This window comes from Leuresthes tenuis, unplaced genomic scaffold, assembly GCF_036924035.1.
Source record: "Leuresthes tenuis unplaced genomic scaffold, fLeuTen1.0.hap1 SCAF_8, whole genome shotgun sequence".
NCBI classification, from domain to species: domain Eukaryota; kingdom Metazoa; phylum Chordata; class Actinopteri; order Atheriniformes; family Atherinopsidae; genus Leuresthes; species Leuresthes tenuis.
The window spans coordinates 335,422-357,075 of record NW_027325362.1 but is presented as its reverse complement, the minus strand read 5'-3'; the positions used below and the strand labels follow the sequence as shown (position 1 = coordinate 357,075).

The window sequence follows — 21,654 nt, the reverse complement described above, 5'->3', positions numbered from 1 at the left end:
TTTTTTTTTAACCACTGAAAAGAACTGATTTAGTCAAAATAAACCTGGAAAATGTGCATCAGCTGCTTTTTTTATCTGTGATTTTTCAGTGGTGGTTCTTATGTTTCTCTGGTGTTTTAAAGTGAAAATAAAGTTTTATTTCAACATGTTAACGTTACAGTTTCAGCTTCGGCCTGATGCTCCGTTTGGGCTTTAATGGGCTTGGTTTAGTTTGCACCAGTTTAGTTCAGTTTGCACCACTTTAGTTCAGTTTGCACCACTTTAGTTTAGTTTGTACCAGTTTAGTTCAGTTTGCACCGCTTTAGTTCAGTTCGCACCACTTTAGTTTAGTTCGTACCACTTTAGTTTAGTTTGCACCACTTTAGTTCAGTTCGCACCACTTTAGTTCAGTTTGCACCACTTTAGTTCAGTTCGTACCACTTTAGTTTAGTTTGCACCACTTTAGTTCAGTTCGCACCACTTTAGTTCAGTTTGCACCACTTTAGTTCAGTTCGCACCACTTTAGTTCAGTTCGTACCACTTTAGTTTAGTTTGCACCACTTTAGTTCAGTTCGCACCACTTTAGTTCAGTTTGCACCACTTTAGTTCAGTTCGCACCACTTTAGTTTAGTTCGTACCACTTTAGTTTAGTTTGCACCACTTTAGTTCAGTTCGCACCAGTTTAGTTCAGTTTGCACCTCTTTAGTTTAGTTTGCACCACTTTAGTTTAGTTTGCACCACTTTAGTTCAGTTTGCACCACTTTAGTTTAGTTCGTACCACTTTAGTTTAGTTCGTACCACTTTAGTTTAGTTCGCACCACTTTAGTTCAGTTCGCACCACTTTAGTTCAGTTTGCACCACTTTAGTTCAGTTCGTACCACTTTAGTTTAGTTTGCACCACTTTAGTTCAGTTCGCACCACTTTAGTTCAGTTCGTACCACTTTAGTTTAGTTTGCACCAGTTTAGTTCAGTTCGCACCACTTTAGTTCAGTTCGCACCACTTTAGTTCAGTTTGCACCACTTTAGTTCAGTTCGCACCACTTTAGTTCAGTTTGCACCACTTTAGTTCAGTTCGTACCACTTTAGTTTAGTTTGCACCAGTTTAGTTCAGTTCGCACCAGTTTAGTTCAGTTCGCACCACTTTAGTTTAGTTTGCACCACTTTAGTTCAGTTCGCACCTCTTTAGTTTAGTTTGCACCGCTTTAGTTCAGTTCGCACCAGTTTAGTTCAGTTCGCACCACTTTAGTTCAGTTCACACCACTTTAGTTCAGTTCGCACCGCTTTAGTTCAGTTCGCACCACTTTAGTTCAGTTCGCACCTCTTTAGTTTAGTTTGCACCGCTTTAGTTCAGTTCGCACCAGTTTAGTTCAGTTCGCACCGCTTTAGTTCAGTTCGCACCACTTTAGTTCAGTTCGCACCACTTTAGTTCAGTTCGCACCACTTTAGTTCAGTTCGCACCACTTTAGTTCAGTTCGCACCACTTTAGTTCAGTTCGCACTACTTTAGTTTAGTTTGCACCACTTTAGTTCAGTTCGCACCACTTTAGTTCAGTTCGCACCACTTTAGTTCAGTTTGCACCACTTTAGTTCAGTTCGCACCAGTTTAGTTCAGTTCGCACCGCTTTAGTTCAGTTCGCACCACTTTAGTTCAGTTCGCACCACTTTAGTTCAGTTCGCACCACTTTAGTTCAGTTCGCACCACTTTAGTTCAGTTCGCACCACTTTAGTTCAGTTCGTACCACTTTAGTTCAGTTCGCACCACTTTAGTTCAGTTCGCACTACTTTAGTTTAGTTTGCACCACTTTAGTTCAGTTCGCACCACTTTAGTTCAGTTCGCACCACTTTAGTTCAGTTTGCACCACTTTAGTTCAGTTCGCACCACTTTAGTTCAGTTCGCACCACTTTAGTTCAGTTCGCACTACTTTAGTTTAGTTTGCACCACTTTAGTTCAGTTCGCACCACTTTAGTTCAGTTCGCACCACTTTAGTTCAGTTTGCACCACTTTAGTTCAGTTCGCACCACTTTAGTTTAGTTCGCACCAGTTTAGTTCAGTTCGCACCGCTTTAGTTCAGTTCGCACCACTTTAGTTCAGTTCGCACTACTTTAGTTTAGTTTGCACCACTTTAGTTCAGTTCGCACCACTTTAGTTCAGTTCGCACCACTTTAGTTCAGTTCGCACCACTTTAGTTCAGTTCGCACCAGTTTAGTTCAGTTTGCACCACTTTAGTTCAGTTCGCACCACTTTAGTTTAGTTTGCACCACTTTAGTTCAGTTCGCACCACTTTAGTTTAGTTTGCACCACTTTAGTTCGCACCACTTTAGTTCAGTTTGCACCACTTTAGTTCGCACCACTTTAGTTTAGTTTGCACCACTTTTCCAAAATGCAGATTGATTTGATTTGATGTCACATCTGGAAATGACTCTCGGTGTTATTAGTCTGCACAGAACTGAGATAATGAGGCGTAAAGGTGTGAGTAAACAGGAGGGAAACTGTCTTAAATTAGGAGAGTCGGTGAGAGACGACATGGATGCAAATGGTTCCTCTTTATCAGTGTTTTTAACTGCTTCAGTTCAGATCAAATCTAAAGCAGGTAAAGTCTCTCCTGTATGTATGAACCAAGATATCAGGTTGATATTGGAGCCGACTCGGTGGGTGTTTGTTATTTTTGCAGGTTCCTGCGAAGCTGGCCCTCAGGAGGAACGCTGCAGCAGAACCTGATGGTTCTCCTCTGGTCCTCCAGCTTAAACCCACATAAAACACCTTTCTTCATGTTAACTGGAAGTATTTAGCAGTTAGGATTTAGACGTGTTAACTCCTGATTTTCATTTTGTTTGAAATATAGTTTTAAGAAGCTGAGTTTTAGGGTTGATGAATCCAGATGTTATTACAGGGCCCCTCCTCAGGGCCCCTCCTCAGGGACTCTCCTCAGGGACCCTCCTCAGGGACCCTCCTTAGGGCCCCTCCTCAGGGCCCTTCCTCAGGGACTCTCCTCAGGGCCCCTCCTCAGGGACTCTCCTCAGGGACCCTCCTCAGGGACCCTCCTCAGGGCCCCACCTCAGGGCCCCTCCTCAGGGCCCCTCCTCAGGCACTAATCTCAGGTCCAACCCTACATCTCAGCATCCAGATGGCGGGTCCCACTGCTCCTTCATCCCTGTGATCCATGTTCATGTTCTGCATCTTTTGGTCTGTTGAAACTCATCAAAGGTAACTCGCCTCAAAAGGAAGGGATTTGGAAAGGTGTTGGGTCACCATGTTCTGATAGACCGGTGGAGATCTGTGGAACTACAGGAGGGATGAATCCTTTAAGGAAACAAGTGGACCGGAACCATGCCAGCAGCCTCCCCTGACAGAACCTGGCTGTAAATGTTGAGGGTTCAGGTTCAGTTCTTACTTTTCAGGTTCTGGATTTACAGCTGATACCTGCTGGAGGACGGTACCGCTGAGGGTGTCTGAAACAGACGTGGACCCGAATGTTCTGATGAGTTCATGGTTGGTCAGACTGGGAGCTGGGGTCCACGTCAGGAACCTGGTTCAGGTCCAATTCTCTGTTTCAGAGAGCTGGCTTTGAAGAAACACGTGACCCAGGTGCTGAGCTCAGAAACCTGGGGGCGGGTCGGTTTACAGAACCTGAGACGTAAAGAAGTGAGACCGATGCTGGGGGTGAGGAGTCTAAAAATAAAACCCTCCAAAGCTCAGATTCATTTTGTATCTTCAGATTTGTTTTTGTTTATTTCTTTGAAACAAAAGTATAAAATAATAAATTATTCAAAACAATTGTTTTTTATGTGAATAATAAAATTGATAAAAGCAAAGTGAGTTTCTCTTCTGGGATTCATAAACTAACTAAATACTTCCTGCTTGGTTTCACATACCTGGGTCCAAAGTGTCCATAAACCCGGCTTTTCCACCGAATGAAGGTCCAAAATGTCTGTAATCTGTAATCTCTTCCCACCAGACAGCGTCTGAGTTACAGAAGACCAGCGGGAGTTCAAGGAAAACCCAATTTCTTTATGAGATTAGAGGTGCGGGGCCAAAGGCTATGACTGGGATTAGAGGCGCGGGGCCAAAGGCTATGACTGGGATTAGAGATGTGGGGCCAAAGGCTATGACTGGGATTAGAGGCGCGGGGCCAAAGGCTATGACTGGGATTAGAGATGTGGGGCCAAAGGCTATGACTGGGATTAGAGATGTGGGGCCAAAGGCTATGACTGAGATTAGAGATGCGGGGCCAAAGGCTATGACTGGGATTAGAGACGTGGGGCCAAAGGCTATGACTGGGATTAGAGATGTGGGGCCAAAGGCTATGACTGGGATTAGAGATGTGGGGCCAAAGGCTATGACTGAGATTAGAGATGCGGGGCCAAAGGCTATGACTGGGATTAGAGGCGCGGGGCCAAAGCCTATGACTGGGATTAGAGATGTGGGGCCAAAGGCTATGACTGGGATTAGAGATGTGGGGCCAAAGGCTATGACTGGGATTAGAGACGTGGGGCCAAAGGCTATGACTGGGATTAGAGATGTGGGGCCAAAGGCTATGACTGAGATTAGAGATGCGGGGCCAAAGGCTGTGACTGGGATTAGAGACGCGGGGCCAAAGGCTATGACTGGGATTAGAGATGTGGGGCCAAAGGCTATGACTGGGATTAGAGATGCGGGGCCAAAGGCTATGACTGGGATTAGAGATGTGGGGCCAAAGGCTATGACTGGGATTAGAGACGCGGGGCCAAAGGCTATGACTGGGATTAGAGACGTGGGGCCAAAGGCTATGACTGGGATTAGAGATGTGGGGCCAAAGGCTATGACTGGGATTAGAGATGTGGGGCCAAAGGCTATGACTGAGATTAGAGATGCGGGGCCAAAGGCTATGACTGGGATTAGAGGCGCGGGGCCAAAGCCTATGACTGGGATTAGAGATGTGGGGCCAAAGGCTATGACTGGGATTAGAGATGTGGGGCCAAAGGCTATGACTGGGATTAGAGACGTGGGGCCAAAGGCTATGACTGGGATTAGAGATGTGGGGCCAAAGGCTATGACTGAGATTAGAGATGCGGGGCCAAAGGCTGTGACTGGGATTAGAGACGCGGGGCCAAAGGCTATGACTGGGATTAGAGACGCTGGGCCAAAGGCTATGACTGGGATTAGAGATGTGGGGCCAAAGGCTATGACTGGGATTAGAGATGTGGGGCCAAAGGCTATGACTGAGATTAGAGATGCGGGGCCAAAGGCTGTGACTGGGATTAGAGGCGCGGGGCCAAAGGCTATGACTGGGATTAGAGTTGTGGGGCCAAAGGCTATGACTGGGATTAGAGACGCGGGGCCAAAGGCTATGACTGGGATTAGAGATGTGGGGCCAAAGGCTATGACTGGGATTAGAGACGTGGGGCCAAAGGCTATGACTGGGATTAGAGTCCCCTCTTTGGGACCCCTGTGAGTCCCCTTTGAAACCCCTCTTTGGGACCCCTGTGAAACCTCTTTGGGACCCCCGTGTAACCTCTTTGGGACCCCTGTGTAACCTCTTTGGGACCCCTGTGAGTCCCCTCTGGGACCCCTGTGAAACCTCCGGAGCTGCAGTATTGATTGGATACTCCAGGGGGCGGTATATATCACGCAGTACTCTTTGTGTCTAAAGAAGAAGAAGGAGGAGGTTTCATTGCATGCAGCAGCGCTGGAAATCAACTTTATTATATCTAAACATTATTTATCCGCGGCTCCAGACAGACAGTGACCGGCTCCGGCTTTCTGCTGTCGGTTTGATAGCCGCCGGACACATCCGCAGCGCGGCCGCGGGACGCTGGACAGTCCTTGCGAGAGGAGATGTTCCGTGGTCGGCCTCCGCCGAGGGGAGACTACCCGCCGCCTTTTGAAGGCCGAGGTCCACCTCCACCGAGGTCTCACCCGTCACCGAACTACCGGGATGAAAGGAATAGGCCCCGGCCTCCGTACCACCCGGACTACCGCGACCACGGTCACCCGGACTCTTACCGCCACTCCCCCCCGCGTAGGAGGTACAGCTCGCCCGGTGCAGGAAGTCACCGCGGCGGTGAGTACTGGGCTGGTGGTCCTCCGAGAGAGGTGAGTGGACCGGTACCCGAACAACACGAAACGCATGAAAACGGTTATTTGTCCAGACGCACTGTTCTTCGTTCTTATTTGTGTTCCTTCGGATGGAGTTCTGATAAATATCCCAGTTCTCCGTGTTTACACCGTTTGTTTAGTAACACCTGCTCACCAAACTCCATTCAAAAACTGACCGATTTAACGAAGCATTGGCCGTTGGACGCTCTTTCCTGAGAGAATGAATGACTGAGGTAAAGTTACAGTTTTACTGTTAAACTGTGTTGCTGCATGCTGGCAAACAGCACCTCAGTTTACAGCAGAAACCAACCGAAAGCTGCCGATTTATGAAAGATTCTGCTGCTTTTCAGGAAATAAACCGTCAGTTTGACCGCTGTCATCAATCCCAATCATCGTGTTTAATCTGGGTTATTGAATCTGCTAATTTAATCAGTTCCCGTCTTCAAACAGCTGGTTAAAGTCACATCTGTGGAGGTTTCTGTGTTAGAAATGAAATTAAAGGCTGATTCCAACATGTTTGCTTCTAACTCATCTGAGAAAGAAACATTTCAACAGTTTCAGGTGAATATTTGTTCAGTTTCTTTAGCCAGTAAAACAGCTTTTTATTTTTGGACCTTCTTTCAGAGGTCTCCGTCACAGCGGGCTCCACCTCTGGACCACAACCTGGTCATCACCGTGGGCAACGAGCTGACCGGACCCGCCCCCCCACGCCATCACGACAGGTAACCAGAAACAGTTCAGTGGATCGGCTCCTGAAGTCCTTCCTGAGCCGTTTCTGCTCCTCAGAACCACACATAAACACATTTAGTAGGTTTGGTGCGAGCCCACTCGCGATGTTTCCTGTTCAGAACCGTCCTTACAGAGCAGAACCAGGTGATCTGAGCTTGAAATGTTTGTCTGAGAACAAGAACCAAAGTGGTTCTGAGCTGGTTTAAAAGCCCAGTTGTAAACTGCGTTTGTTCTGTTTATCTTCCTGAAAGGGACTACCCCTCACGGCCCGAATATGAGCGAAGCCAGCGCCGCAGCCGCAGTCCAGACCGGAGCCGGGCCAAGAGCCGGGGGCGGAGCAAGAGCCGGCACAGGGGCCCCAGCCCAGACCGGAGCCGGGCCAAGAGCCGGGGGCGGAGCAAGAGTCGACCTCGCATCAGATCCAGATCCAAATCTAGGTCCAGGTCCAGGGGGAGGAGCAGAGGAAGGAGCCGGGGGCGGAGCCACGGGCGCAGTAAGAGTCTGCACCGCAGCCGCAGCCGCCGCAGCACGAGCAGGTCGAGCTCGAGCAGCGGCAGCAAAGACGAGAACAGCCTGAACGTCAGCAAAGGCTTCAAAGAGCTGGAGATGGCCCGGCGCCGGAAGGAGCTGGAGGAGATGCTGTCGCTGCCCACCAAATCCATCCTGAAGAAGCGGAACAACTGCGACGACTCGCCGTCTGTCAGGGTAGGAGTCGCACCTGAGCTCGGTTCTGTCTGAGTTCTGATTGAATCGGTCTGAAGAGAGGAGGCGTCAGAGAGAGGTGACGTCAGGGGGGGCGTTACATGTGGTCACATGATCGATGATGTCACTCTGTTTCCACCTGCAGGGCTCAGACTCTCCTCCGCGGTCCGACATGTCCCGGATGGCCGACCAGCTTCTGCAGGCCGTTAGAAGCACCGACCCGCACGCCGTGGCGTCCATGTTGGCGGAGCTGCGTTCTGACCCGCAGATGGCTCAGCGGGCCGGCCTGGACGCCGAGATCAAAGAGATCCTCAACCTGCTGGGTAGCTCCATGGCCGGCGCCCCGGAGAAAATGGGGGACGACATCGACGATGAAGAGAAGTTCCTGTACGGCGACTCGGAGGAGCCCAAACCGGCGCCGGAGCCGGTACAGCAGGGCCTGGAGCTGTATGGAGACGTGACGGAGGACTCGCTGTACGGCGAGCTTCCGCCGCAGAGAGCCATCGTCAGTCAGGTGTACGGCTGTCCGCCGGGACCCTCGACCCAGCTGCAGGCCCCTCCCACTGTGAGCAAGGTGGACAGCAGGTACGCGAGCCGGGCCGCCATCAGCCCCGACCAGAACATCACCATCAAGGTGTCGAACCCCGTGTACCCGCCAGGAACAGAACCTTTAGAGGAGAGCGAGCGCCAGGCGCTGGAGGAGTACGAGAAGATCCAGGACCTGCTGAAGACCATCGGTCTGGATCTGGGCGTGGTCGAGATCAGCAACATGGCCGCCAGGACCAAAGAGAGGCTCCAGGGGAGCAGGCCGCCGCCAAAGACGCCCACGCGCCGCCGCCGGTACTCGTCCGGCAGCTCAGACGACAGCCGCTGCAGTCGTGGCCGCAGGGGGCGGAGCCACAGCAACTCCAGCTCGAGCAGCAGCAGGAGTCCGAGCCGCGGGCGTGAGGCGGAGCGGGGGGGCAGCTGGAGCAGCGACAGCGAGCAGAAGACTAGCGTGGCTCCGCCCAAAACCTACAAAGAGCGGGAGGCGAAGAGCGAGTGGAGCGATCCGGCACCTCAGCCGGTCCAGCCCTCCGCCATCTCCCCCCACACCGGGATGCCCATCCCCACCTTCCCCCCCACGCAGGTCCACAGCATGCTGCCCCCCAGCTTCCCCCCACCGGCTTACAGTCAGTATGGGAACTACCTGCCCTACATGTCCCAGCAGTGGCCGCCCATGTACCCGCCTCCCAGCATGGCCCCGCCCCCCAAGACCGCTGTCAACGAGCAACCCCCCCCTCTGCCCTACAAGCATCCCTACGACACACCGGCCCCTGAGCCCGGGGTCAAAGGTGAGCCGCCTCTTAAAGGGACAGTGCACTGCACACTTTTTATCTGACGAAGCAAAATGAGGTGAAACCAAAGTTTAAAAGTTTTGGGCCTCATCAGCGCTTCATGGTTCGAGTGTTCGGGGTTCGAGTGTTCGGGGTTCAGGGTTCGGGGTTCGAGTGTTCGGGGCTCGAGTGTTCGGGGCTCGAGTGTTCGGGGCTCGAGTGTTCATGGTTCGAGTGTTCATGGCTCGAGTGTTCGGGGCTCGAGTGTTCGGGGTTCAGGGTTCGGGGTTCGAGTGTTCGGGGCTCGCGTGTTCGGGGCTCGAGTGTTCGGGGTTCGAGTGTTCGGGGCTCGAGTGTTCGGGGTTCGAGTGTTCGGGGTTCAGGGTTCGGGGTTCGAGTGTTCGGGGTTCGAGTGTTCGGGGCTCGAGTGTTCGGGGTTCGAGTGTTCGGGGTTCAGGGTTTGAGTGTTCATGGCTCGAGTGTTCAGGGTTCGGGGTTCGAGTGTTCATGGCTCGAGTGTTCGGGGCTCGAGTGTTCGGGGCTCGAGTGTTCATGGTTCGAGTGTTCATGGCTCGAGTGTTCGGGGCTCGAGTGTTCGGGGTTCAGGGTTCGGGGTTCGAGTGTTCGGGGCTCGAGTGTTCGGGGCTCGAGTGTTCGGGGTTCGGGGTTCGAGTGTTCGGGGCTCGCGTGTTCGGGGCTCGAGTGTTCGGGGTTCAGGGTTCGAGTGTTCGGGGCTCGAGTGTTCGGGGTTCAGTGTTCGGGGTTCGAGTGTTCGGGGTTCGAGTGTTCGGGGCTCGAGTGTTCGGGGCTCGAGTGTTCAGGGTTCGGGGCTCGAGTGTTCGGGGTTCGAGTGTTCGGGGTTCGAGTGTTCGTGGTTCGAGTGTTCAGGGTTCCAGTATTTTTACTTTATTTTACTCGTCTGTCTCAAACAAACCATCTGATTCAGTTCCCTCCTGAGCTGCGCCTGGTGCCTCATTCAGAGCCTCCACCTTTTTGGAACGACTGCTTTGAAAGCTTCTCGGTTAAAATTGGCTCTGATGGTCGTTCAGGGATCAGAAACGCCTGCAACAGGCAGCAAAGCGGATTTATTAGGGAAGAAGATAGCGGAGATGCCTGCTAAACGTTGGATGCAACAGGGGAAGAAGTTGTTCGTATCTGCGACCAACGCTTTGCAGTAGTTGAACTTTTAGGGCAACTCTGACTTCAGGAAGTAAAACGAAGCATTCAGATTTAAGCTCAGATTTATCGTCATGTCATGGAAAACACACTCTGTTGAACACGCTCGCGTCGCACACTCTTAGAGACCATACTCTGGGGCCGTGGGCAGCCAATCACAGCGCCCGGGGGTACGCTGCCTTGCTCAAGGGCACCTCGGCCATGGCAAGGAGGTGGACTGCCACCCCTCCAGCTGTCAGTTCACCAATCTTTGAGCGGCGAGAGTGGGAATCGAACCGCCAACCTTCCGGTGACTGGACGACCCACTCTGACCACTTTTAACATGAATGGTTTGTATTTTCAGGTCCTGTGAGGAGCGGCGCTCAGGACGGAAACAAGCGAAGCAGCCAGGACAGAAGAGTTTCTGACGAGCAGAACAACGAGAGCCAGAAAAAAAAGGTGTCGCATTACGCATCACTTCCTGTTTGTTCTGACCAGCGCTGTGCACCAACAAATTCAGACCAGCTTGAACGTATTTTAACGTTTTATTGTCTGTTATCAGACAACACAGTGGCTCAGAATAACAGCCGTTAACCAGTTAACCTTAACCAGACAGTTAACTAGTTAAACGCCTTAGCCAGGCAGTTAACCTGTTCAACGCCTTAGCCAGGAAGTTTACCAGTTAAACACCTTAACCAGGCAGTTAACCTGTTCAACGCCTTAGCCAGGAAGTTAACCTGTTCAACGCCTTAGCCAGGAAGTTTACCAGTTAAACACCTTAACCAGGCAGTTAACCTGTTCAACGCCTTAGCCAGGAAGTTAACCAGTTAAACGCCTTAACCAGGCAGTTAACCTGTTCAACGCCTTAGCCAGGAAGTTTACCAGTTAAACACCTTAGCTAGGAAGTTAACCTGTTCAACGCCTTAGCTAGGAAGTTAACCTGTTCAACGCCTTAGCCAAGAAGTTAACCAGTTAAACACCTAAACCAGGCAGTTAACCAGTTCAACGCCTTAGCCAGGAAGTTAACCAGTTAAACACCTTCACCAGACGCTTGACCTGTTGAACACCTTAACCAGCAGCCTCTGGTGTTACGATGTCCTTTGCTGGAAGCTGGTTCTGCTGGATGTGGCGGGTCCGGCGACTTGGTGGAACCTGGTTGCAGGTGTGACCATCTTATTGTGGCTTTTTATGGTTCTGTTCAGGTTCTGGAGGAGCGAGAGAAGCTGAAGGAGGAGAGGGAGATGAGGATGACGAAGAAGGAGTATCTCATTAAGGAGCTGGAGCGACTCAGGAAGCAGCAGGGTGAGTTTCAGGGTTCTGATCCGGCTCAACAGAACATCAGGCACTCAGTGATGACTGAAGTTTGTTGACCACGAGCTTCTTCCGGATCTCAGCCAATCGCAGCTCATAGGTACCAGGACTGGGTTAGAACACGATCTCAGGATCCATGTTTATATTGATCTCTGGGATTTGTCTGTCCATCTTAAAGGGGACATATTCGGTTCCTGGGAGCATATATCAGGGTGTGGTCAGAAACTTTGGGGCCCGGTCCAACAGTCATCCGGTCATCCCTTCGTCGTTAAGATGTGTTGCATGTTTGTTGACATCATAGCAGCTCCTGTTAGCTGCATCTGAACAGATAAAACAATATAAGAACAAACACTCACCCTGGTGAAGACCGAGCGATAATCATCATGGAGCCGTTTGGTTGTGGAGCCACCTGCTGACCAAAAAATTAGGGTTAGGGTCGCTTTTATCCGGGTTAAGGTTAGGCTTTTATCTGGGTTAAGGTTAGGCTTTTATCCAGGTTAGGGTTAGGCTTTTATATGCTTTCATTGGCTGTTCGGTGTAGTAAGATGTCTGAAGGACCAGTCAGTTTGTCATGTCAATAGCCTCGACAAATCTTTAGGTTCTGTGGAAAAATCACTCATCTTCTTGAGATACGGGTCACATCCAACATATTTGTTGATTAATTGTTTGTATCTTTGTCTCAAAACTGGCTCTAAAACCGTACAATACGGACTCTGCAGCGGTTTTACTTCCTGCCCTCCAACTGGCTCCAGAGCCGTACAACACGGACTCTGCAGCGGTTTTACTTCCTGCCCTCCAACTGGCTCCAGATCCGTATAACACGGACTCTGCAGCGGTTTTACTTCCTGCCCTCCAACTGGCTCCAGATCCGTACAACACGGACTCTGCAGCGGTTTTACTTCCTACCCTCCAACTGGCTCCAGATCCGTATAACACGGACTCTGCAGCGGTTTTACTTCCTGCCCTCCAACTGGCTCCAGATCCGTACAACACGGACTCTGCAGCGGTTTTACTTCCTGCCCTCCAACTGGCTCCAGATCCGTACAACACGGACTCTGCAGCGGTTTTACTTCCTGCCCTCCAACTGGCTCCAGATCCGTACAACACGGACTCTGCAGCGGTTTTACTTCCTGCCCTCCAACTAGCTCCAGATCCGTACAACACGGACTGCAGCGGTTTTACTTCCTGCCGTCCAACTGGCTCTAGATCCGTACAACACGGACTCTGCAGCGGTTTTACTTCCTGCCCTCCAACTGGCTCCAGATCCGTACAACACGGACTCTGCAGCGGTTTTACTTCCTGCCCTCCAACTGGCTCCAGATCCGTACAACACGGACTGCAGCGGTTTTACTTCCTGCCCCCCAACTGGCTCTAGATCCGTACAACACGGACTGCAGCGGTTTTACTTCCTGCCCTCCAACTGGCTCTAGATCCGTACAACATGGACTCTGCAGCGGTTTTACTTCCTGCCCTCCAACTGGCTCCAGATCCGTACAACACGGACTGCAGCGGTTTTACTTCCTGCCCCCCAACTGGCTCTAGATCCGTACAACACGGACTGCAGCGGTTTTACTTCCTGCCCTCCAACTGGCTCTAGATCCGTACAACATGGACTCTGCAGCGGTTTTACTTCCTGCCCTCCAACTGGCTCCAGATCCGTACAACACGGACTCTGCAGCGGTTTTACTTCCTGCCGTCCAACTGGCTCTAGATCCGTACAACACGGACTCTGCAGCGGTTTTACTTCCTGCCCTCCAACTGGCTCCAGATCCGTACAACACGGACTCTGCAGCGGTTTTACTTCCTGCCCTCCAACTGGCTCCAGATCCGTACAACACGGACTCTGCAGCGGTTTTACTTCCTGCCCTCCAACTGGCTCCAGATTCGTACAACACGGACTCTGCAGCGGTTTTACTTCCTGCCCTCCAACTGGCTCCAGATCCGTACAACACGGACTCTGCAGCGGTTTTACTTCCTGCCCTCCAACTGGCTCTAGATCCGTACAACACGGACTCTGCAGCGCTTTTACTTCCTGCCCTCCAACTGGCTCTAGATCCGTACAACACGGACTCTGCAGCGCTTTTACTTCCTGCCCTCCAACTGGCTCCAGATCCGTACAACACGGACTCTGCAGCTGTTTTACTTCCTGAAGTTTTACTTTACTGCCTTCGCTCGTCATCTTAATCACGTGACTGAAGCCCGACTATTCCTTGCAGCTGCAGCTTTTATGGCGACGCTCCATTATTTTCATGTAGTCCAGACAGCACTATATTTACCTTTTTATCTTTATTTTCCTGATAATAAAATAATATTCTATATTATCTCTGAGGTAACCTTCCTGATCAGATGCATCAGGTGAAGCATCTGCAGCTGCTTCTTGAACATCTGGAGTTTCACACCCACACAGCTGAGTTTTTTCCTCCATCTGACTTTAACCTCGTGATTGTTTTCAGGAGGAAAGATGATTGGAGGTTTTTACCGGAGCTCAGAGCTCTCAGAGGGCATCTTCCACCAAAGTTCATGATGTTTTTCCCAGTTTTAACAGCAGTGACTCAGTCAGAGTGTAATGAGGTGTTCTGAAGTACAGCCGCCGTCTTCTTCTCCGGGTTAGTCTCTGAGGATGTGTCTGTTTCCAGGTGAGCTCCTGAGGAAGAAGCGCCGGGAGAGGGACGGTCACAAAGACCCCCTGCTGCAGGAGATCAGCCGGCTGCAGGAGGAGGTCATGACTCAAATCTCCAACCTCCGCAAGGAGCACGAAGCTGCCGAGAAGAAACGCAACGAGATCGAGAAGGTGGCTCTCATCCTGGGCCTGAGCCCAACAGACCGGCCCCGCAGGACCAGCAAGCAGCCCGAGGTCCAGGAGGAAGAGCCGCTGCCACCGCCGGCACAGAAGAAGAAACTGGAGCCAGAGCGGCGCCCAGAGGGCGATCAGGCTGCCAGCTGCTCCTCAGTAAAGGTACAGGTAACGCAGGCAGCTGCCGTCAGAGGGCGTAGCTAGGGCCTTATTACTTAAATTACTTCAACTTTATTACTTAAATTACTTCAACTTTATTACTTAAATTACTTCAACTTTATTACTTAAATTACTTCAACTTTATTACTTAAATTACTTCAACTTTATTACTTAAATTACTTCAACTTTATTACTTAAATCACTTCAACTTTATTACTTAAATTACTTCAACTTTATTACTTAAATCACTTAAACTTTATTACTTAAATCACTTAAACTTTATTACTTAAATTACTTCAACTGTATTACTTAAATTAAAGCCTTTAGTTAGTCAGCTGATCTCTGGTCACCGGTCACATGGTGCTGAGCAGCAGCTTATGATGATGTGGGCAATAAGGTTCATTCAAACAGCCTCCTGGTTCTGTCTGTAAAGCCCGGTTCATTCAAACAGCCTCCTGGTTCTGTCTGTAAAGCCCGGTTCATTCAAACAGCCTCCGGGTTCTGTCTGTAAAGCCCGGTTCATTCAAACAGCCTCCTGGTTCTGTCTGTAAAGCCCGGTTCATTCAAACAGCCTCCTGGTTCTGTCTGTAAAGCCCGGTTCATTCAAACAGCCTCCTGGTTCTGTCTGTAAAGCCCGGTTCTAAAAACAGCCTCCGGGTTCTGTCTGTAAAGCCCGGTTCATTCAAACAGCCTCCGGGTTCTGTCTGTAAAGCCCGGTTCATTCAAACAGCCTCCTGGTTCTGTCTGTAAAGCCCGGTTCATTCAAACAGCCTCCGGGTTCTGTCTGTAAAGCCCGGTTCATTCAAACAGCCTCCGGGTTCTGTCTGTAAAGCCCGGTTCATTCAAACAGCCTCCTGGTTCTGTCTGTAAAGCCCGGTTCATTCAAACAGCTTGAAGGAAAATAATTCTAACAGTAATCAGTAAAAAGTGTTTTATCAGCCGGAGGCCTGTCAGGCCCGAGTCTATAAAAGACTTTTCAGACGTTTTCTCTTCCAAGCATCAAGTCCAAAGTAATTCAGCTGCAAAAAGCTTCTTCTTTAGAGTTAAAACCAGCCGACACGGGAGCAAACGGCGCTGCTTCGCGGACGCCGCGTTAGCCTGAAAACTCGCGGTGAAAAACTCGCTTTAGAGCCGGCGGCTCGGGAGATTTACGTCTGAACGGAAGGAAAGTTTCCGCCTGTTTTTGGGACTTTTGCGTTTAAACGCGTTCGCTGTTACGGTCGAAGAAAAGCGCGGCGGCGGCGGGACACGATAACATCTGTGGTTCTGGAGCTCAGCGAAGGTAAGACTCTTCTTCTGCTTCATATTTTGTGGCGCTGTTTGTAGGACAGTGTTTCTGTGAGAGAGCAGCACACAGACGGCTGCTGAGTTGACCCTCCTCCATCTTTGTTTTTTAGCCGACCTCAGCGGCGCCGGCCCTGAATACGGCGCCCGTCCCCAGCGTGGCGCCGGCCCTGCCACCCGACCCGTTCGAATACTATGACGCTGGAAACCACTGGTGCAAAAACTGTAACGTCACCTCTGGCTCCATGTTTGACTTTTTCACGCACTTGCACAGCAAATGTCATCGAAAGGTTTGTTCTTCTTCTGCCAGATTCCCTTTTTTAGTGAAGCATTCGTACCCGGAGAGGTCTGAGCTTTGGTTCTGTTCACAGACGCTGGACCCGTATGACCGACCCTGGGCTTCCACCCCCACCAAAATCTCCAAGAACATGCCGTCCGAGGAGAAGCTGACGAAACCGGCCAAAGGTACTGGCAGCGCGCCGCCACACATCCTGTGATGTCATCACCTTCAGTGATGTGGTGCCAGTGAATTTTGTTAGCCATCTTCTGCTTCCAGGTGGAGCTCAGAGTGGATCTCTGTCTCTAAATGAAAAGTGTGCTAACGAAGCGACTCGCGCGGAGGAGGCCGCTGTCCACCCTCTGACGGCATTTCATTGGTTTTTCTTGTCTTCCTGCACCTGAGCAGCGCTGTAACCGCTCAGGTGGTCTCATTATGACCCGTCACTGCTGAGCCGTTACAGCTCTCCTCCACCAGGCCGCTCTCACATAACCTCAGCATCTTTAGCTCTTCTTCTTTATCTAACTCTCTCCTGTCCTGACAGGCTCTGGAAACGGAGACCACCTTCAGGTAAACATGATTGGCAGTTTATGTGTTCACCACCTGAGGTTTAAACTCTCCCACCTGTGTTTGGCTGCAGGTTCGGAGTTCCTGGTCCCTGTCAGAGGATTTTTCTGCCTGCTTTGTAAGGAGTTTTACGGAGACGCCATCTGTGCTGAAGAGCACGTCGTCACTCACGCTCATAACGAGAGATACAAGGTATTTAACAGGTGGAATCTCAGCTGTCAACCTGAAGCTTCCACATAACAACCTCCTGAATCAGTTCATTACCTGTGGGACGAGGAGTCGGGACTCAGTCTTATTTAGAAATGTTAGCATAGCAGCTCAAAGTAGATGCTGACTTTTCTTCCTCACTGTTTCTCTCTTTGATGCCTTCTCCACCAGAAACAAATGTACGAGAACCCGCTGTACGAGCAGAGGAGGAACCTGGACCGCCAGGCCGGCCTGGCTTTGGAGGCCAGTGGAAAGAAGCGCAAACATGACGAGGAGGAGAAAGGCGGCAAAGAGGAAAAGGCCAAACACAAGCGGGAGAGACGGGACAAAGAGAAGAAGGAGGAAGGGGATCCTGCGCAGAAGGACGAGAAGTCCAAAATTAAGGAGGAGGAGGAGAATTATCTGAAGCTAAGCAAGAAAGAGGAGGATTTTAAGAAGAGCCTTGAGGAGAAGAGGCCTTCGTACAGCAAGAAGGACGAGAAGCACCGCCACAGCCGAGAGGATGAGGACCGGGCTGGCCGGTACAGAAACAGCAGCAGGGATGAAGAGTATCGGTACCGATGTCACCGGGATGATGACGACCGGCCAAAGTACAGCCAGAGAGACGACGAGGACAAGCATGAGAAATGTTCAGAGGTCCGAGTTCGATACGACAGGGAGCGAGATGAAGGGAAAGCCAAGGCCGAGGCAGGTAAAACGCCTGAGGAAGGCAGAACCGCAGAGAAACCGGACCTCAGCAGGACCGAGCCTCCACCGAAACCCTACGAGCTGCCCAAAATCTTCTGTGGACCCAGTCCAGCCATGAGGGCGAAGCTCCGGAAGCAGAGCCTGGAGGCTGGGAAACCAGCTTCGGTGCTCACAGCCGCCACCTTCGGGAAGTTCACCTGGAAGAAGAAGGAGAACATGCTGGCCAAGGAGGCGCAGAAGGTTGCTGCAGAGTTCATCAAGGAGGACGAACTGGCTGCCAGGAAGCAGTCCACCTCCATGGAGGACTCGTTTGCAAAGTCGATGGCAGTCGCCAAGGAGATTGCTCAGAAGCTGGGCAGCGAGCCTTGTGTTTCTCCTCCGTGGGTGTCGGCCAATCGAGGACGGATCCGGCCGAACCTCCCTGCACCCGCCGCCCAGCTCAGGAAACCGACCATGGCGGGAAAACCCGCCCCTCTGAACGCCTTCCTTAACATTCGACCCCAGAGCACGGGTATACTGGGCCCTGGGTCAGGCCCCCTCGTCAGGCCCCAGAATGCTTACACGGCACCGCAGGCCAAACCCGAACCGGTCGGTGTCCCTGAACCATTTGGGCCTAAACTCCCTCCATCGATGTCTCGATCTGCACCATCTGAGGGGAGTTCAGCCCTTTCTACACCCAGTCCAACCGAACCACACCCGGCACCATCTGAAACTAAGCCTGATCCACCCAGTTCCAAACCTGGCCCAGTTCAGGCAGAACCTGGACGGTTTCAGGTTAACTGCGCTCCACCAGTTTCTGACCCCTCACCGGTGGAGCCAAAGCCAGCACCATCAGGAGCTAAATCTGCTCCAGTCGAGACCAAACCTGCATCCGCCCAGGCTGCCGCTGCACCACCCCCTACATCCAGGGCAACACCACCCCCTTCATCCAGGGCTACACCTAGCCCAGCACCACCCCCTACGTCAAGGGCTACACCTAGCCCAGCACCACCCCCTTCATCCAGGGCTACACCTAGCCCAGCACCACCACCTCCTTCCGTAGCTACACCTAGCCCAGCACCACCCCCTTCATCCAGGGCTACACCTAGCCCAGCACCACCCCCTTCATCCAGGGCTACACCTAGCCCAGCACCACCTTCTTCCATGGCTACACCTAGCCCAGCACCACCACCTTCTTCCATGGCTCCACCTAGCCCAGCACCACCTCCTTCCATGGCTCCACCTAGCCCAGCACCACCTCCTTCTTCCATGGCTACACCTAGCCCAGCACCACCACCTCCTTCCATGGCTCCACTTGCACAACCAGCAATGATAAAGATAGTCTCTGACGTGGCAGCTCCCGGCGTCCCAGAGGATGAGCAGACTTGTACAGTATTTGTCAAACCTCCACCCTTCCTGAAGTTGCCGCAGAAGTCTGAGAAGCTGAAAAGCAACCTGGCTGCAGCTGGAGCCCGGGAGTTATTCGGCATCTTCTACAGCAGCCAGACGGGTCCCTTGTCCTTCTCCAAACCAGAAGCAAACCCCAGAGCTGACAGGAGCAGCACCACTAACAGTTCATTTCCAGCCCAACCCAAAACCCAAACTCAGAGCCAACCCCCCCAAAAACCTCAGCCTTTGACCCAGTGCCAACCTCCAGCTAAGGTCCAAACACCTCCCCAACCGCACTCAAAGGACTCTCCTCCAGGTCTCCAAACTGGATCAGACATTCAGATCACATCTGTTTGGTCCCTTCAGTCCACCACAGGTCCAACAGCTGAGGTGGTTCCACCTCAAACATCTTCACCAACGACCCAACCAAAACCAAAACTGACACCACCTCAGTCCCATGTTCAGAGTGCGTCTCAAGACCAGCCCTCTCCTCCCAAATCTGATCCACAAGCCAATCCTTCGAAGCAGGAACCAGTTCATGGACCCCTGCCCAAACCTCCCCCAGTACAATCGGACCAGGACGGCACGTCTCATCCAGAGATCGCTCTGGAGCTGCAGTCCAAAACCCGACCGGGTCCCAAAACCAGAGGCAAGGCCGTACCAGCAAAGAAGAGTCCTGCTGCCACCGGTCCGACCCGACAAACTCGTTCCCAGACCAGATACCAGACCCGGCGGCAGCAGAAGCAGAGCCAGTCTGAACCAGAACCTGAGCCGGCCTCAGGGGACCCTGACTCTGCTCCTTCAGACCATAAAGCTTTGGACCCGTCAGATCCAGAGTCCGGCTCGCAGCCGGAGGCCGAAGCAGCCGTCGAGGGGGTTCCTTCGATGATGGAGATCACCCCAGAAACTCTGGGCCTCCCCCCTGACATGACCTCCCTGGACTTTGACTATGATTTTAACTTTGAGTAGGGGCTGCGTGGCGGGGTCCTGGATCGGTTTTATGTTCTGAACGTTCTGGATGTTTGGAGCTCAGTCTGGTTTTAGACCACTTTGTTTCCTTTAGCCTCACATGAAGTTAGCGGACATTAAAGTGAGATCTCGCTGTCTCTCAGAGGCAAAGCACAAACCGTGGACTGATCCATCCGATCGGGTTCTGGAGGCCCGGCTCCTTTAAAGGAGTCCGTCTCACAGATCGAATGGTTTAGCTTCTCCTCCCGAAGTTCTGCTCACTGTTTGTAGTTTTCTTTTCGTGGCTGGATTCTCGGCTGTTTCTGATGTTGTGAATAAAGTCGCGGCTCAGACCATCAGGTGACCCCTCCTTATGTAATAAGTGTTGCTTTCAGTAGAGTTTTAATAAAGGTTGGTGTAGAAAACCTAGCAGACCTGTTTGTGTTGATTATAAAGTGAAGACCGAGGAAATGAAGCTTTTATTGAAGTTTAACTGCAGTTCAGAAGACACCAAATGGAAAATACAGGTAAGTTAAAGGTTAAAGGTTAGAGATTCTTTGACTTTTATTCAGTCTTATTTCATGTTGTGTCTCATCGGCTTCTTTTAACTTCTACATTTCAGACCTGCTGTGATGTTGGTCTCAGCCTCGTGCTTCAGAGACACGGTGGACCGCCTGATTTAGTCTCTGATTTGGATGTAAAAGACCTGTGAAAATATGTCATGAAAAAGTACTTTTACAAGAAAATACAGCTGGACAATATAAAGGCTGAACTGTTGGTAAATAACAGATGAAAAATGAGCTTTTATTTCTAAAACAAAAACCTGTGGAAACATGAATGAAATGAATTCAGAAGCTGTTTTATTTATTTTAAAAAGGTACAGAAATATGACACAAAACTATTTTATTCAACAGCTGAACTTTCTGACTTCAGACGAAATATTTCAGTGAAACTGTTGTTTTTCTTCTTCTCAGATCAGTTAGAGGAAAACATGCTGGAATCAGCCTTTAATGTTCATTTCTAACACAAAAACCTGCACAGATGTGAGTTTAAAGAGTTTAACCAGCTGTTCCAGCTGCTGACTGACAGGAATCCACAGAGGATTATAAACTCCAAGAGTCAGAAAGCGGGAAATGTTGAACTGAAGAAGCAGGAGTCGATGACAGAACTGTAAGAAAGCAGCTGCAGGAAAAGGGATTTCCCCCCAGAGCAGCCAGAGGAAAGCATCAGGAACTCCTGGAAAAGAGAAGCAGCCGTGAGCTGAGGATGCAGGTGAGACTCGGAGATGAATCGCCATGGAGACGATGCTGGAGCTTCAGTTTGCTGCTGAATGAGAAAAGTTTTCATTGGTGAAGAAAGAAAAGAATTTAAGCTTTAAGTTTGTTCTGCAAAGTCAGGTTCAGCGGATCATTAAAACAGTTTTGTATGTTTTTGAGTTTCTTTCTTCACAGAATAAATCAGCCGAAGGAACATCTGCTGATTGCATCGTTTTCACCATTGTACAAACTCTTTAATGTCAGAGATGCCCAAGAAAGATGGAAAGAATAAAGACTAAAGCTGATGTGAACCTGTATGAAAGCTGTTCTGATGGAGCTGAACAGCATGAAGCCGGCTGCAAGGGAACCAAAACCGGCTGTAAGGGAACCGGAGCCGGCTGTAAGTGAACCGGAGCCGGCTGCAAGGGAACCGGAGCCGGCTGCAAAGGAACCCAAACCGGCTGTAAGGGAACCGAAGCCGGCTGTAAGTGAACCCAAAGCCGGCTGCAAGGGAACCCAAAGCCGGCTGCAAGGGAACCAAAGCCGGCTGTAAGGGAACCCAAACCGGCTGTAAGGGAACCGAAGCCGGCTGTAAGTGAACCCAAAGCCGGCTGCAAGGGAACCCAAAGCCGGCTGCAAGGGAACCAAAGCCGGCTGCAAGGGAACCAAAGCCGGCTGTAAGTGAACCCAAAGCCGGCTGCAAGGGAACCAAAGCCGGCTGCAAGGGAACCCAAACCGACTGCAAGGGAACCGGAGCCGGCTGCAAGGGAACCCGAAGCCTGCTGCAAGGGAACCCGAAGCCGGCTGTAAGTGAACCCAAAGCCGGCTGTAAGTGAACCG

The 21,654-nt window shown here is 51.1% G+C and overlaps 1 protein-coding gene across 6 annotated transcripts; it reads left to right on the top strand.

Moving 5' to 3' along the window:
- Positions 1-5,613: 5,613 nt before the first annotated feature.
- znf318 (zinc finger protein 318) lies at positions 5,614-19,987 on the top strand. 6 transcript variants are annotated; one of them, XM_072390439.1, is made up of 12 exons: positions 5,614-6,051; positions 6,679-6,776; positions 7,035-7,488; positions 7,631-8,819; positions 10,321-10,415; positions 11,159-11,258; positions 13,904-14,223; positions 15,618-15,794; positions 15,876-15,969; positions 16,422-16,540; positions 16,727-18,122; positions 18,291-19,987. In XM_072390439.1, the coding sequence occupies exons 1-12, from the start codon at positions 5,794-5,796 to the stop codon at positions 19,577-19,579; spliced, it is 5,589 nt and encodes a 1,862-aa protein (XP_072246540.1). In that variant the 5' UTR covers positions 5,614-5,793; the 3' UTR covers positions 19,580-19,987. The 6 variants fall into 6 exon arrangements, with proteins under 6 accessions (XP_072246540.1, XP_072246538.1, XP_072246541.1 ...); XM_072390437.1 differs by having other exon boundaries at positions 18,183-19,987; XM_072390440.1 differs by having other exon boundaries at positions 16,727-18,140; positions 18,378-19,987.
- Positions 19,988-21,654: the final 1,667 nt, after the last annotated feature.